We start from the raw sequence: 16,591 nt of genomic DNA, 5'->3' as shown, positions 1-16,591 counted from the left end.
ATTCCTGCCACAGGTTAAGAAGCTTGGGAAGGTATATATTTCTGCTTTTCTGAGATGTGTGCTGTAATTAGCTTCAATAAGTCACCACTACTTGATTTTGGTGTATTCAAATCACTTGGTACTTTTGAAATGCAGTTATCTTTTTGGTTGGGCTCATTGTTTTTAAATGCACCTTCCCTTCACATGTCTTTTGCTTTTTACAAATTTTTAAGGTATTGCAATGGTTTACATCTAATATTTTACTACCTTTCTGAATTTTCAATATTAAAATTCCATATTTTCTTTTATCATATGCTTAAGGTTATTCTGTGTGTTTGTGTCCATCTCCTTTTCTCTGATTGTAATTTGTTGGCTAGGAAAAACTGATGTCATCTGTTGTTAAAGTGATATTGTAAACTGGAGAAAAAAACACCCTTCAAAGCAAATGAGAATTTTACTCTAGATTTTTTTGACATTGTTATCTATATTGTCTACTTGTGATGTGAAAGTCTATTTTAAAAATGAGAATGTGCTCCTCTTGCCTGTTTTACCATTAGTGTTAAACACTCTAAAGAAATACTTTAATCCAAATTTAAAAGCCCTTTTCCTCTACATCTATATTTAGATTTTGGTAAAATAGTATTTTAAAAATAAACATACATAGAGATGTAAACTCTACCTAGTGGTATCTTATTTAAAGCTGATGTTGGTAACTACAGCACAAAAAGATTGTCTATTTCAAAATAAATATGAAAAGATTTTGCAAAATGCATTATTGTGAAATTACTATGCCATCTTTACGGAAACATCAGATCGAGTTGTTGAGCTTGTATTGCTGCTGCAGAGACTGCAGAGGGAGCTAACGATCTCATGTAAACTAAAAGGCCTGTTTGTGGTGCAGAAATGTCAGGGATTTGTGTTTCTGTTTATTTCATGAGAGAGGCCATGTCAAATCTCAGCTAAAATGAGAAAGAGGAGAGCTTCTTTTGAAAAGGGATAATATTCTGGTATTGTAGGGCAAGAAAAAAAGAAATACACAAGATCTGCACAGCTGTATAACGTCTGTCTAGACCTTTGAAAATCTTCATAGAGAGAAATAGGTGCGTGACAATAGAAGAGAAAAATGTCCTAATATCTACATCAGTACTGGGGTAAAGTTTAGCTGAACGCAGAGGGGCTGGTATGTGCTAGTGGCAGGCGCTACCACCTTGCAAATCATCATTGTATGGAAGGGATTTGTTGCGAATACTAGTGCGAGGGAGTACGCTGCAGAGAAGCAATGCAGCCGTCCTGGTGGTTTGCATTCCTAAGCACCTGTGAGTACCCCATGCCATCTCCTCTTACAGAAAGCACAAGGCCCCTTTCTAACTCATTTCTCTGTAGTAATTTTTCACTTGGATCAAGGCCAGTGTATCACTTACAGAACTGAGAGAAGCAGCAAACTGCAATATGGGTACCCAAAGGCATGGCCAGAGAAAGGGAAATAGGGAGACCCTTCAAGCTAGGAACAGTGACCCTCTAAGAATGCCAGAACCAGCTGTCAAGAAAACACATGGAAGCTTTGTGAGTCAAAGGCATTATTAACAATTACTGTTGTTTCACAGTATTATCTCCTCTCGGAACCTGTAAGCAAAACACTTCCCATTTCTTTGCTGGGTCCTGTCTTCCCATCTTTGCTTTGAATGCCCTGCTTCATTACAGCCTGCTTACCCAGAAATAAATGTTGGTTTCCGTGGACCATGGTGTTTGTTTTAAAAAATCTTTATTATAGACTGAAAGCGCAGTAGTTATGCTGAATGATGCTATTAAACCTAGCTCTGTAGCTGTGGAGGTGTGATTTTGTTAGATAGAAATGTGGTATTTATCCTACTCTCACTGATTGCTGTTGCAAACTTTGGTTTCAGGCTATGGGAAGCAGGACTGGGAGATATGTCGCTGATTCTAGTGCAGTCTGGACAAAGATTGAGGGGAAATTCGCAAAGCTGGAGAAAAGACAGGCTTCCAGGCATCCAGACTGTTCATCAGTCTGCTGATTGTAGCAGACAAGTTTTGAACCAAACTTGCAGGAGAATCAATTTATCTTACTGTCTGTAGAAGTCTGAAAGTCCTTTTTTTTTTTTTCTTGACTCTAATTATTCCTTTTCTCGTTGTGCAGATCCTAGAAGAAAATATCATGTAAGGCTACTGGCATATAACAATATGGAAGAAGGTTATCAGGCAGACCAAACAGTCAGCACTCCAGGATGTGTCTGTAAGTGTTGTAGGTACATGAAGAATTTATTAAGAGCTGAGCTGTTTCAAGGTCCCAGCAGCTCTGTGTTTTTTGCCTATAAATGAACAATTAATTCAGTGTAAAACAGAGAACCAGAAAGATCATAGCTGTGACAAATACTATCCTAGCCATCCTGCAACTGAGACAGTCTCCTGTGTTCATGAATTGCATCTGAGGAAACAAGATGGCTACCAAGCACATTTTCCTCCCCTGTTGGATTGTCTGCATCATCTAACCAGTGATGCATCATGTAGCTTATGAGAGAGTTGTCTCTTTCCCTTGTCCCTGTTCATAGTTTTGATTTTGTTTTTGACTAAACAAGTGGGACTACAGAAGTAGTGTGTGACATATATTGGGTTAGGAGGGATCTTTAATAGCTTGAACCAGATTCCTGGGTCTGAATTTGAATCTAAACCTGTGGGTTCAGACCTTCCTCTTAATCTTACCGGTGTCTTTACACAGTTCATTAAATAATTCATGCTCCTTTTTTGTTTTAAACAGCTGTCCGTGATCGCATGGTGCCACCGCCACCACCCCCTCACCACCTCTACGCCAAAGCAAATACTTCATCTTCTATCTACCTTCACTGGGGAAAGCCTGCCTTTACATCTGCACAAGTCATTAATTACACAATCCGCTGCAACCCAGTGGGGCTGCAGAATGCTTCCCTCGTTCTCTACCTTCAAACGTAAGTGCAGCACTATTAATGAGTCTTGTTTCCCCTTTACAGAACCTTCCCACTCCATTTCTACACTCCCTGCCCTCTCTTTAATTGCTTTTACTGTAACAACTTTTATCTCCCTTAGAGGACTGTGTGTTTTGCCCACTGGCTGCTGTTTCTTGGGTTGTTTAAGGTGTGTTCGTAGAACAGCTTAATTCTCAACCTAAGATCCTGAATTTTTAACATTTTTTTTAGCTAAGTTGAATTTAATTTTAAGCTCTTCTTCAACAAAACAAAAGAGATTACCTATTTTGTAGGTAGCATCTCTGGGCAAAGATGGGACTTAGCCCAGTGTCTGATTTTAAGACTGGAAACAAGAATTTTTGAGTTTTAAGGGGTTGAACGTGTTATTGTGGGAATGCCACATTCCTGAGTGTGTGGCACCCTGCCAGGAGAAAGCTGAGTAGGAACTAAAGCTTGCTTTTCAGAGAAGCAATGCATGAGCCACAGAATGGCAAAACAGGGAAGAAATTCTGCCTAGGCTTGATGTTCAACTCTCTGCCCAGCGCCTATGGGAGCAGAAGACTTTGCTCCATTGTGTCTGCCTGTGCTGGGGATGCTGGTGCTGTTGAGGGAGTCCATGTGTGTGTAGCTCCCTCAATATTTGTGTTTACTCAGGCCTTCTGAATAAGAAAAATGTTGTCTTAAAAGATAGTTTCCATCCTAATATTGATGGTTTTCTCTTCAAAGAACATATCCCCTGCTGTATAACTCCTGATTTAACGATTAGACACAGTATAATCACTATGTAAAATTGTCAGTGTGCAATATGGAGCATAAGCAACGAATACTGCTTTTTGTGGTAGGATGAAACTATTGCAAATATGACATGCTGCCTTTGCACTATGGAAGATGAAAATACTAAACGAGATCTAATAAAGCAATATTTGTAGAGTAACACCATTTTAAATTGAGTTTTAATCTCGACTTGGGTATTATCACCCAGAATTAACTCTGGTGTATATGAAAGATTTCCTCCTGGCCCCAGAAACAAAACAAAGCAGAATGTCTACAATTGACTTTGTGATCAAATGGTAAATTGCAATATTACAATTAACATAATCAATTTTACAATTAATAAATTACCAAATACGACTACAAGATGAGTAGGGAACATTCATATTCTACGGAGATCCTCTAAACATGAGATGATAGAGGCTATAAGTGGATGAGGAAGTTGCACACATAGCCTGTGTCTGTTCCATGAACTGAGAAGCAGACTCAGGAAAAGCTGATGGAGCCAAAAGCATGTGCCTTTTCAGCTGTGGTGCTGTTGTAGTTCAAGTGTTACTCCAGCTTGAAGCATAGTGTCCTATGGATCAATGTGGAAAGAGCTGAGTTTGGGATACCGACTGGTAATCTAGGCAGTAATATTCTTAGACTTGCTTGTGCATTAGCTGTCCAAACAGCCTTTATGAAAACTTGAGCTCAAGTCAACTCACAGGAGACATAATATCCTTCAGAGAGCTCCAGGGTTAGTACAATTACATTTTCAGGTAGACAGTGCAGATGGACCAAATGTCAAGACTTGAACTGGTTTGTTTTCTGTTGAACTGACAGTGAGCATCTACTCACAGTGACTAAGAGATACCATTTGAGTTTGGGATCTTCAAGTCAACTGCTGCTGTTAAATTTACTTTGTTTCTTCATCTGTACAGGTCGGAGACTCACATGTTAGTTCAAGGTCTTGAGCCAAAAACCATGTATGAATTTGCAGTTCGGCTGCATGTGGACCAGCGCTCCAGTCCCTGGAGTCCGGTAGTGTACCATACTACCCTTCCAGAAGGTAAGGCACTAGGAGAGGACCACGTGGTTCTAAAAAGAAAGCTCTGTAAACCAAATGGCCTGAAAAATTGCTTATTAATTTTAAGCTCTCTGTAGGAGATAGAAATACCTTCCTCTGAGATACAGTTATTGCTCTTCTCGGTGAGAGGTAGAAAAATGCCATCAGGAAAATCCATGTTTTGGAACTGTGAAATTCTTTTTCAAAATCTGCCTAAAGTCAGCAACAATTTTTATATAAAATGTGATCTACTTACACCATTAGTGACCACTGTATGGAAATAACTTGAATAAAAAATTTAAAATATGTATTGAAGAGGCATGGCTGATTCATAGGCATTATGAAAACATATTTTAAAAACCAGAAGTTTTAGCACCTGTAAGAATATTACACATCTACTGCCCTAGCTGCTAGTTTGCTTTTCTGTCAGCTTGTCAGTGTTTGGGATGTACCTGTTCACAGGGTAATGATGTGAGGTTTTGTCAGTAACGTTTCCTTCTGGAGTTGAAGGAAAAATATGAAATTTGCTTTTACAAGATCTAAGCTGTTGACCAGATCAGAGTTAACACGAGAGTTTCTCTTGAGAGCAGTGGGTATGTGGTTGTTTATATGTTGTTTATCTGGGATGTAGCAGTAGCCATTAGGTCTGCACATCAGTTTCTTTCTGAGCAATTTAACTGCGTGTAAATTAGGTTAGCCTAATAGCATTGTGTTACTGTTCTCACAGCACCATCTGGCCCTCCAGTAGGAGTGAAGGTGACTTTGATAGAGGATGATACTGCTTTGGTTTCCTGGAAGCCACCTGATGGTCCTGAAACAGTTGTTACACGATACACTATCCTCTATGCATCCAGGAAGTCTTGGATTGCTGGGGAGTGGCAAGTGTTGCACAGAGAAGGTAAACTACAATCATAACCCTATGAACTGGACAGTGATGCCACTTACAAGATGGTTTGTTACCTTCAGCTAGCTTGGACTACAATGAGAAAGAAATTCATACAAATGTTCACGTAAAAGTTATAATTAGTTTAGAATTACTCCCATGGTTGTGACAAAAATGTATTAAAAACTAGTTGATACTCAAAAGGTGAGCGGGGAGAGGCTGTTTGTGTTGCCTTGGAGCTCAGTGTGTGCATGTGAACCAAAATGTCTCATAATTCCCATTACATCCATTTTAGTTCTGTTGTAACCATGATTGTGACGGTTTAATTTTGTAAATGCACTCTTTCAAATCCAAAGTCTCTGAGATGCCTCACTGTCCAGAAATAAACCCACACAGCCACATTTATCAATTCATATATTTCTTTCGAACACTGCCAATCCAGTTAGCTCAGTCTGCTTAATGAACTTTCCCTACTCCCAGTAAATAGCTCTGCAATTTCAACTCTCTGACTCTATTCTACTGCTGAGCCCCAGCTAGCTAATCTAACAGTAACTCAGGTATGGTGATATGAAATGCAGTCACATCTTTGTAATTAGGTGTAAATATAGTCTAAATTTTTATGGGCACTTTCCAGAATGATACTATGATTTGAAGAGCTGCATCAAGAACAGATTTCTACTATAGCCAAAAAAAAAACCAAAAAAGGCATTTTCTGTTTGTATTCAGTTGGTATTCAAAATAGACAAAGGCAGTTCAGAACAGATAACATGCTAATAATGCATTAAACCAGAGAGTGAAGCTCAGTGTCAGAGTGAAGTCGTGTGCTTGGGTAGTCTGTTTAAGAGGATTGCCCAGGAAAGAGTCACTGTTTTGTTGTTCTGTGTTGTTTCACGGCTGAAAGCTTAGTTGTCAGCAGACAGTGAGGCTTTAAATTTTCTGTGGAGAAAATTCATAAAACTTAATGAGTGCATTCACAGAGGACAATTCGTTTTGCCATCAGCGAGAGTGAACTGTTTTAGTTCAAACATGGTGGTTGTCCTTCGTACTGCTCCTGAGGAGAGGGTGAAGGACCAACAGCCGTTTTGAAAGGTGGCAGTGCCGCTTTGTCTTTGCTGGAGCAGAATGGTATTTGTCGGGCTGGTCTCAAATAGAATGGTCATCTGTGAAGAATAACAGTGAAATGACTATTAATCTTAAGCAAAAATTGTGAAAATAACTAGTTTCCGAAATATCAGTGAGGTCTAACTATATGGGGAAGATTGAGCCCATGGTTTTTCACTACTAAAATTCTTCAGAGAAATAGTGATATTAAAGTTGTCCCATTAAATTGTTGAAAGAAACAGTGATGTAAAGTTGTATTATTAAAGGACCAATTATCATTAATTTTTACTCACCAGATTTAAATCCACAGAGAGCTTATATTTGAAGAGTAAATCTTGACATTCTGGTGATGATATGCTATATTTGTTGTATGCAGCAAAGTGGCTGGATTGCTTTCAGGTATATACTTCAGCTCAGCCATGACTGTGAAACTGAACAGCATCTCAGATAGTATTTTACCATAGATACTTTGGGTGAGGTGATGGCAATAACAGTAAACGTTTTTATGTGTTCCCATACTGAAAGTGTTGGAGGGAATGAGCGAACAGAGAGCTATAAATCTCAGTGTATTATGATGTCCATCAATGTTAGAGTTGCTGATGCTGTGTTTTGACAGATAAATTAGGGTTTGAGGCATCGCATGGAATTTGGTCACCTTGACATGTTAGGACAATCCATAATGCTCTTAGATAAAGTACAGATGAAAAGGCCTGTGAAAGAAAATGAGTATGTAGAGGTAAAATGGGGCAAATACTGTGATAGTCCCATGAAAGTCCTTTCATAGGTAATCTGAGGTAGAAGCAGGGTTTGGGTTTTTTTAGAGCATTTATTCTGATAAGATCTGCTAACCCTATGCAATAATGGCATTGTTTTGTCCTAACACTAATCTTTTCTGTAGATTTGTGAAATCTTAACCCCATGCCTTTCCCATACCTCCAAAGGCACCCCCCCAAAATAAAATAAAAAATAAAAAAACACCAAACCAAAACAAAGTAATCACAAAACAACCCTACCACCTATAGAAGCCCTAACCATGGGCTTTGCTTTATGCATGAAAATTTCTACCAATCCACCAACTTAAACAAAACCCTGTAATTTGACTGAGCTTGTGTTAGCTATGGCAGAATTAGAAAATATAACTGAAATTTGTTGCTGATTCATGATGTGAGTTATCTTCCAGCCACCTCCCGCCTTTTCCCTAGATCTCTTCAAGTGGATCAGAAGTTACAGCGTTTACCCACTTGGTGTGCAGTAGATCAGTACAAAGTGCTTACTTGCTTTAGCAATGCAGGAAATTTGGAAGGAGCTGGTGGGAGAGAGCCTGCATATTGAAACGTGACCTTTCGCCCTTGCTGGTGCTATATATTACAGCTACTTTGGTTACAGATAGCTCAAATTTTACTTCAAATGCTTTCAGCTAATGGGTGTTTTTTATGGAAGAGCTGAAATAGCTTTTGAAATAGCTTCTCTTTTGCCAAATGTATAATCTTTTCTGTCAACACAACAACCTGATATTTTATATGCTCCCATGATACCATAAATTCTGACTTCTGAAACTGATTTGAAAGGTTGAAATTTAGACCTGAGGCTGAGAAAGTGAATGGAATCTGTGAAAGAGGACAAGGCATAGATTTGGTCCTGTAACTGCCACTATATAGGGAAAGAAAAGCAATATATTTCTATGGTAGGAAGAAACACGGGCATTTTAGAAAGGAACTGAATTTTAAGCAGCAGTCTGCAGTCCCTGGACAGGCAAAGCTCTCATTGACTTTGACAGGAGTTTTGCCTGTCTAAGGACGATGCAAGTAAATCCTATTTATGTTCTTAATCTGTTTTTCCTGCCTTTAGGGACTTTAGGAAATGAATCCGTAGCATGTGAGAAAGACGTTTTCTGTAATATTTTTAGTAGCACAGCTTAGATGCACAGTAATCAAGGAAGCCTATGCAGGTCTAAATAGGGTTTAATTTTATTTTAAAAGCATGGTATAATGTACTTTTCCAAATCAGTTCTGTTCATTTTACCAACTAGACCTGAAATTTGATAAACTGAACCTGAATTATTTTGTTATGACAATTTTCATTCGCATTCATGGTACAGTGGATCTAGGAGAGGCACATAGATTAGTATATGAGAGAGGTCTAACATTCTGCTTTCTCTGCCTGAAAGTCTCGTTAATGCTTGGAGCATCTCCTCACAGATACGATCACAACATAAACACTATCACACTGAAATGCAGCTAGCACTAGATTTAGGATTAGTATACTGTGTATTGTAGCCAGTACTTGACTCTTGGCTTTGAGCTATACTGGCACTTCAGTGTGCTATGTTCAAGCAGTGTGGAGAGAAAGGACAGAAGGGACAAGCAGGCAACCCCAGTGTTCGTTCTGTACCCTGTATATGCAGGTTAGAACCTATGAAAGGGATCACAGTCCTCAAACAAGATTTGGAGGTGGTATTGGAAAGAAAGTGTAGGTCCCAATGTCTAAATCTCAGCCTGTTCCCACAGATTTTGTCTAACTGGAACTGTTTATCCCATCTTTTCATAGGAGCAATGACCATGGCTTTGCTGGAAAACCTTGTAGCAGGAAATGTTTACTTGGTCAAAATAGCAGCCTCCAATGAAGTGGGAGAAGGACCCTTCTCAAATGCAGTAGAACTTGCTGTCCTGCCAAAGGAGACACCAGAGTCTAATCAGAGACCCAAACGCTTGGATTCGGGAGATTCCACAAGTCAGTAGCAATGTTTTGATTACTGCTGTCACAAGTACCAGGAAAAAAGGTCCCTGTTTGTTTTAGCTTGTAACTGCTTTCTGGGTAAACCATTCTGTTTTATGTGAGGCAGTCCTAACAGTGCAGCGTTTTCTTCTAAATTAAACCATTTTGAAATTTTTATCTCAGTCCAACTCAGAATAGGTTTAATTATTTTGCTCAGAAGTTGGAAGTTTGCCTTTCAAATGAGAATACATAACTATTTTGATTTTTATACCAATATCAACTTTGCAGCCACTCTTCTAAGGCACTTTATTTAAGTCCTTTATGTGGCTTGAGGTACCAGAAGCACTGGGTCGGTTAGAACCAGCAGAGATGAGATGGTATCTCAAATAAATCTGTTGAAATTTGCTGGTTCCTGGTATTCCAGCAACCCAAATCAACCTGTCAGCCAGTGATATACCAGCATAAATTTTCACCAAAGAAGTCAGCCCCACCTGCAGCTCTTTGGGGAAGACTATGTGTTACCTTGCAGAAATTAAGGTAACATCAGTAGTTTCTCCATATAATAATGGAAGAACACATTGTCTTTGTCTGACAGAGGAGGATTTATCTTGGTGACCTGTTGCAGATTTTAAAGCTATTTGGGGAGACAAGAGCTAGTAATTATTCAGGTACATGAACCTTTTAACCTTTCCTTGTTGCTACACATTGAATTGTGATTAAAACACAGGGATTTTTCTTGCTCTGGTTTTCTTTCTTCCTGGAATTCAGTTAGATTTTAGGCCTGAAGAAGCAAATAGAGCCATGCCCTCAGGATTAGGTTAATAGACATAAGATGTCAAAGTGAACCCTCCTAGGTGACAGTGGCTAGAATTGTCCAAGCTTTTTCCCTATATTGTCTAGTAGCGCCCTGTAAGGAAGGGGTTGGAGAGAGCTCCTCTGCTCCATGTTGTAGGTCACCAAAGAGGCTGTAGTGTGGGGAAGTCCCTTCTTCCCCTCCCAAACCAGGGCTGCATACACTCCTCTGTTTGGTCGTCAAGCTTTATTTTCAAAAGCGTCAAAATGTATGACAGAGAACATCCAGAAATCTCATTAAAAGGAAGCATTTGTCTCTGTGGTTGTGACTGTAGCCTTATTAATTTCCTGACATGGAGCAGGGGTAACTCTTCTTATTTAGTGAGCCTTTCTATTTTCTTTTTTGCTATAGCTTATTCTGACTATTACCATCTGGACCAGAAATCAATGACTGGCATTGTTGTTGGGGTTTGCATAGCCTTGACCTGCATCCTTATCTGCATCCTGATCTTAATTTACCGCAGTAAAGCCAGGTATGTTTTTGTTCTTGAAGGCTGAGCTCTGTCTCAATGCACTGATTCTTGGGACATGCCTTCTTCCCAAGAGTGCTAAGTTCTCTGAAGTACTCTGTCTCTTCACCTATTCCTATCAGCAGTGGAAACAAAGCACTTTGTTGGCTCTTCCTACTCTACCCAAGTCCCTTCTCCAGTGAAAAGAAGGAAGAACCCACAGAGTCAGTGATGCTTTGACAACTAAGTATGAGGCATGTTTCCAAATAAAAAAACCCATCTGAGCCAGATAAGCATGCTGCTTTACATCATCTGCTCCTCCTGCTTAACCCTCCAGCCTGCCCAGACCTGGTTTGCAAGACTTTAACGCTCTGGTGTTGCTGGACAAGAGGAACTGTGACATAAAGCAGTTCCATGATGGACTTTCTTTGCAGTGGTGCAAGCTACCATCTGTCTATGTTGTCACTAGCTGCTATGGGGCATAAACTGGCTCAGTGACTCTGCCCATAACTTTGGGATCAGAACAAATATAAGTACTTGAAATAATAATTTAAAAATCTGCCTGAAAGTATACCTTAGTAACAGGGGTGTTTTAGCACACATGCAGGAAAAAATATGGATTGTGAGACAGTCTCTGTGTAGCATGGTAGAAAGGTCTTAACATCATTAGCGCTTACTTCCTCCGAGTAATATTACTAACCATGACAATTCCTGTCTGCACATAAGGTCTTAACCTATTGCGTATGATTACCTGGAAGCAGATGTTATTTTTATCACAAGCAATAACATTTAAATTCCATGAAAGTTAGGAGTATCATATAACAAAATGTAAATGCCAAGAATATACCAATATTACTTGATTAATAATAGCTTTAAGGTTTATCCTTGATTTTTGTATTGTCTTCATGTGGGTCAATTTTATTCCTGTTTAACATTGTGTAGGAAAACATCTGCTCCTAAACCTGTGCAGCAAAGCACTCACCAGCTGTCACATACCAGCATCTCACTAGCCAGTGCTAATGAGGTGGAGAAGAGTATTGAAGGAATTGCAGAGAATGAAGAAACCTTATTGCCAATGATAGGGGGAAACAGCTTCATCGATGCTAAGGTACTGTGAGCTTTACTCACTCCCAAACCAGAAATCATTCTTTAGAATTCATTGCTATAATATCTGAGGTCCTTATCAAAAGTAAAAGAAGTACACTACAAATCCACAGCAGGTTTTTTTAATGGGACAAGCACAAGTTTGGCAATCTAGGGTCAGATTTTTAAGACTTACTTTAAAGTTCAGCCTGAGATGATTTAATACTCTTTCTTACATTGTACTCTGCAGATTGGCTGGAACCAAACTCTGGCAGAGTTTGTCTCTGGCACAGCATGGAAAGATAAAAGCTCCATAGACTTAGGGCTACTAAGTGGCCTCTGCTAGTCCAAGGAGATAGGTGAGAGTCCTTGTCAGCACCTAGTTCAGTAAGTGCCTGTGCATGATCTAGTCAAGTATGACGCTAAGCAGGTATTAAAGAAAATAGTATTTTTCTGTATACTTACTGGTAAGACAATGTTATGTTTTATAAACTCATATTTGGTCAAATTATAAACTAATCTAGATGGCAGGATGCATCAGTGGATGTGTAGAGTCTTACAGTCCTGGAGTCCAGTGTGATAAAACCACATTGGCCTTACTTTCACAAGCAGACATACTGCTTTAAGTCTTGTTCTGTACACACTAGAAACTTGAATGGAGCTGCTCCCTTGAGGATATGTGCAAGAGCTGGGAAATGGAAATGGACCCCAGTAAAGGCACAGGTGCTATGTCTATGAATGGTCACATCCAAAGTAGTAGAGCAAGAGCAATGGCTGGAATATTTGGCTGTGTGTTTGCAGTATTACAGCTGTTGGGTTTGGCCTGTGGGCTTCCCAGATTTAGTGGATCTGAGCTTGGCTTATCTCGAGCAGTAGATGAATACCAGATTACAGAAATGTGACTGAACATTGAGACTTCATTTGTCTTCCTTTTCAGTATGGAGCCAATAGGTAGGAATAGAAAAATATTTTCAAATATCTTAGAAATTTAGCTTGTTAAAATAATTGTCTGTGTGTCTCCCTCTGTTGTAGGGAGGATCTGATCTGATTATTAACAGCTATGGGCCTGTCACAAAGGCTAACTGCAAGAAAAGGTGGCTGTTTTTCCAAGATACTAAGAAGGTGAAGACTGAGGAGGTAATTGGTCTAATGGGCAGAGATGCACAATCTTTACTGTAATACTCTGTGTTTGCAAAGGAAGATACACAGTTTTCTCTGTATGGAAAGGCATAATTAGTGGTCTAAATTTTAATTGGATAGTTTCAGTTGTGTTAAGGTTGATGGTGTTCTACCTTGTAGTAAAGTCTTACGGACATTTTATTTTCGGTCCCAAGTTGTCAGATACTGTAACTCTACAGTTCACTGATTGCTTTCTCGCCTGTGCCCTTTTATCTGTGAGCAAAAGGATTTCTGTGTACTGGGTCTATGCATAGCATCTACAGTACTACATCTGCAGAGACTTTGTATAATATAAATACAAATTAAATATGTGCTTATAAATAAGATAAAAATATAAAGAATCCCCTCCTACCCTGGCAGCTAAAACTGTGCTTGCTAAAGAGAAACCGAAAAGAGGGAAATTAAATGATTTACCCAAAGCAGTGAAGAAATTGAGAATCTGAGTAGAACAGTCTGGCTTCTTAAATTGTTGCCCTGGACACATTTTCTATTTGGATGAGAAAAATAACAGTTTAAAACTGAAGCGTTAAACCAAAATTTATGCAAATTCATGCAAATTCACACCTATAGGGCATCTAACTAATGCTTATTGAATTGTAACTTGTATTGTGCTCTTCTATGTTTAAGGAATATGAAGTCTCGATATCCATGTTGTAAAGTCGTTTTGCAAAATATGTCCAGAAGCACCTACATATTTCTGATGCCTCTATAAGCAAAATATTTGCTACCACCCAAGGAGTAATGCTTAAAGAATATGCATGAAGGGATGGGAGAGAACTCTACCAAGTATGTTTTTAAAATACCATTCACGTCTCTCCAGTGAAATCATTCTTGATTAGCCATGCTTAGCTAGAAGGGATTATTTCATCTATTATGGAAGAGAAAGTATGAGCAAGACTTCAGATTGACTCTTTTTAACCTCCAGTAGGAAAGCCCAGATTGTTCCAAGCCAATGCTGTTAAGGGCACTCTGGCGAAATACGAGATAGGAAATGCGGTAAAAATTCAAATTATGGCACAGCTTTTCAGAGGCTGAACAACCTTTTTCTCTCTGCTTTTTATGTAGCCTCAGAGAAGATTTGTCCAGGCGGTGTGTCTATATCAGCCAGGCACCACTGTACTGATCAGTGAGGATGACTCCCCCAGCTCTCCTGGACAGCAGTCTAATTTCCAGGTGCCGTTCAGTATTGTTGCCGATACGGAGCATTCAGCCAACAGCGAAGGAAGCCACGAGACTGGTGACTCTGGGAGATTTTCTCATGAGTCCAACGATGAGATGCAGCTCTCCTCTGTGACAAGTGCCACCCCTCCCACTATCAGTCCTTTTGTAAGCAGTGACTTGGGTACGAACATGATGAGCCCTGCTATAAGTAACTGCACAGAGTCTCCTCTGCCGTTCCATGCTGACCAGACTCCTACCTCACCAGTTCAGATACATTCTGTGGTGCAAAACTGACATCCTTAGGGCCATGCCAGACATTCTTGCAGTGTATGTCTGTTCGAAGGACAATGAACAGGGAGCCAAAGTTTTATTGTGGAAAGCCTGATTAACCTAGCAGGTGATCCCACATTTCTGTTGAATGTTTTTTTCTTTTTTTTTTTTCTTTTTTTGTTTGTTTTTTAAAACTCACTCATTTTGAATGTTCATTGGTCAACAAATGTGAAAGGACAGTGAAGATTTCTGACTAAAGTTAAAAATATGTCACTGGAGCAAAGGGAAGGCTGTTGGCCCTTTTGCTGACTATCTACCTCAGTTTGCCAAGAGGTGAACTCTGAACGACGACTGCTTTACCTCATTTGTATTCTAGTTGGTCTCAGCTATGGAACTGATGATACTTCCTAGTAGTGTTGTTTTATTTTGAATTTCTTTTATTTTTTGTTTTCAGTTGTGTGCAGAATATGTGTGTGTGCTCAGTGATCAGGGAGTTGTATAGGTAGGTGAACAAGATTGTTTAGCTGAAGCTCTGTCTTTAAAAAGAAGGAAACCTCAGAGTATAAAATGTAATGATTTAATGTGGTTGACATAGAGGATGTTAAAAACTGGAGTTGGTGCTTCCACATATACAACCAAATGAAATCTTTTATACCTCTTGATTTCTCGTAACCCCAGTAAGCCTAGGACAGTGCCTTTCCCCCAGAAAAATGTGCCAGCAACTGCTGACAGGATGTATGCTGTAATCTTAGGGCTCTGGGACACGTTGAGTTCCCCACAGTGACAAACATTGCCCCTTTATTGACAGTTAATCCTAAAAATCATGGCAAAATGAAGAAGTATTCAGCATTTCCAAACAATTTGGCTCTGCCTGGGAGTCATGGAATAGGTAATAATGCTGAGTACTCCAGTATCACAGTACTTCTTAGCAATGGTGCCTTGCATTATATATTATGAAATTACTGATTTGCCTTATGCCTTTTTAGTATTCATAAAGTTGCTTTGGAGTACGGAAGGATGCCTTAAATACTTCTTAGATGTTTTAAGTAAACTACATCATGAGTTTATAGTTCATTTTTACCCAGCTTTGAGTGCTGATAAGCACTGCTAGCATCATAGTATGTCTCAGAGCTGTTGTTAGGATGCAGCCCTGCTCCTTGCCTTTGCCTAGGGTGCTGTTAGCCAGAAATTTTAGCTCAGGGAGTGACTTTACCCTCATATCAATCTAAAACTCTGATTAGCCTACCATGAGAAATAAAAAAGCCAGAGCTTTAGTTGAAGAGTCTGTTTAAAGAGGTGAGTACTGCTATTGCCTTAAACCATGCAATTCCTGTTTTATACTACCTCCTTTAAAAGTTATTCTAGTGTTTTTGGGGTTTTTTTGTTGTTTTTTCCTGTACTCAGGGAACAGTTTGTTACTTTTGAGCTGCCTCACGGAAACGTGGAGCAAACTGACAGGGTATCGTGTTTGTTTTGTTTTTTAATAGGAGAGAGGGAGAGAGAGGGAGGAGGTTGGAATCATCCAATGCTATAAACTTGCCTGTATCTATATCCAGTCCTCTTCTCTACTCCTCCTCTTTCCCTATTTTACTTAAAAAAAAAAAAAAAAAAAAAAAAAAATTAGGCATATGTTTTTAATTTTAAAAAAATGTTTAAAATGTAATGTTGTGACAAAGCAGCCATAGGAACTCCTGGCTCTATTTAAGTCTGTCAGAACTCCCACTGACTTTACTGAGGCCAAGATGTCACCCTTAAGGTAGGCCAGGCTGACTTTTGTACTGTTCCTCATGTATCAAAAAGTGGTCAGAAGTCATCAGTAAGCCCTACTGTTCTGTCTGTTTTGTGTTGGTGAAATCAGCCTCTAGTTACTGTAGTTCTTCACCTTGTAACTGTTTGCTAGTTCTGAACCAGACAGTACACATTCACCTTTTCATAACAGTGTTGATTCAAATGCTTTAAAAATAATCTTGTACCAAAGACTTTTCTGTAGAAGATAAGCAAGCCACATATTGTCCAAAAATAATTGAACTAGTTAAAAGTGATAGGTTTGAACAGCTGAATACATTTTATTGTATATGTAGTTACTAACAAAAACAATAGGGCTTCTTGGTTGTAGTAGTTGATTGCATAGATGAGTTGTATG

At 39.2% G+C, this 16,591-nt stretch overlaps 1 protein-coding gene across 1 annotated transcript in view; it reads left to right on the top strand.

Annotated features, from left to right (window-relative positions):
- Nucleotides 1-15,206, top strand: part of PRTG (protogenin) — a gene marked incomplete at its 5' end in the record, with an annotated part of 85,299 nt that extends 70,093 nt beyond the window's left edge. Inside the window, 9 exons of the mRNA XM_082005073.1 lie at nucleotides 2,135-2,230; nucleotides 2,753-2,939; nucleotides 4,631-4,758; nucleotides 5,483-5,653; nucleotides 9,287-9,469; nucleotides 10,659-10,779; nucleotides 11,698-11,863; nucleotides 12,871-12,975; nucleotides 14,083-15,206. Of these exons, the coding sequence (XP_081861199.1) occupies nucleotides 2,135-2,230; nucleotides 2,753-2,939; nucleotides 4,631-4,758; nucleotides 5,483-5,653; nucleotides 9,287-9,469; nucleotides 10,659-10,779; nucleotides 11,698-11,863; nucleotides 12,871-12,975; nucleotides 14,083-14,472 (1,547 nt within the window). The 3' untranslated portion in view covers nucleotides 14,473-15,206. The remainder of the gene's footprint in view (nucleotides 1-2,134; nucleotides 2,231-2,752; nucleotides 2,940-4,630; nucleotides 4,759-5,482; nucleotides 5,654-9,286; nucleotides 9,470-10,658; nucleotides 10,780-11,697; nucleotides 11,864-12,870; nucleotides 12,976-14,082) is intronic.
- Nucleotides 15,207-16,591: the final 1,385 nt, after the last annotated feature.

Source organism: Phaethon aethereus, assembly GCF_964289735.1.
Source record: "Phaethon aethereus genome assembly, chromosome: 12".
In the NCBI taxonomy this organism is placed as follows: Eukaryota; Metazoa; Chordata; class Aves; order Phaethontiformes; family Phaethontidae; genus Phaethon; species Phaethon aethereus.
This window is presented reverse-complemented; position numbering and strand designations above follow the sequence as displayed.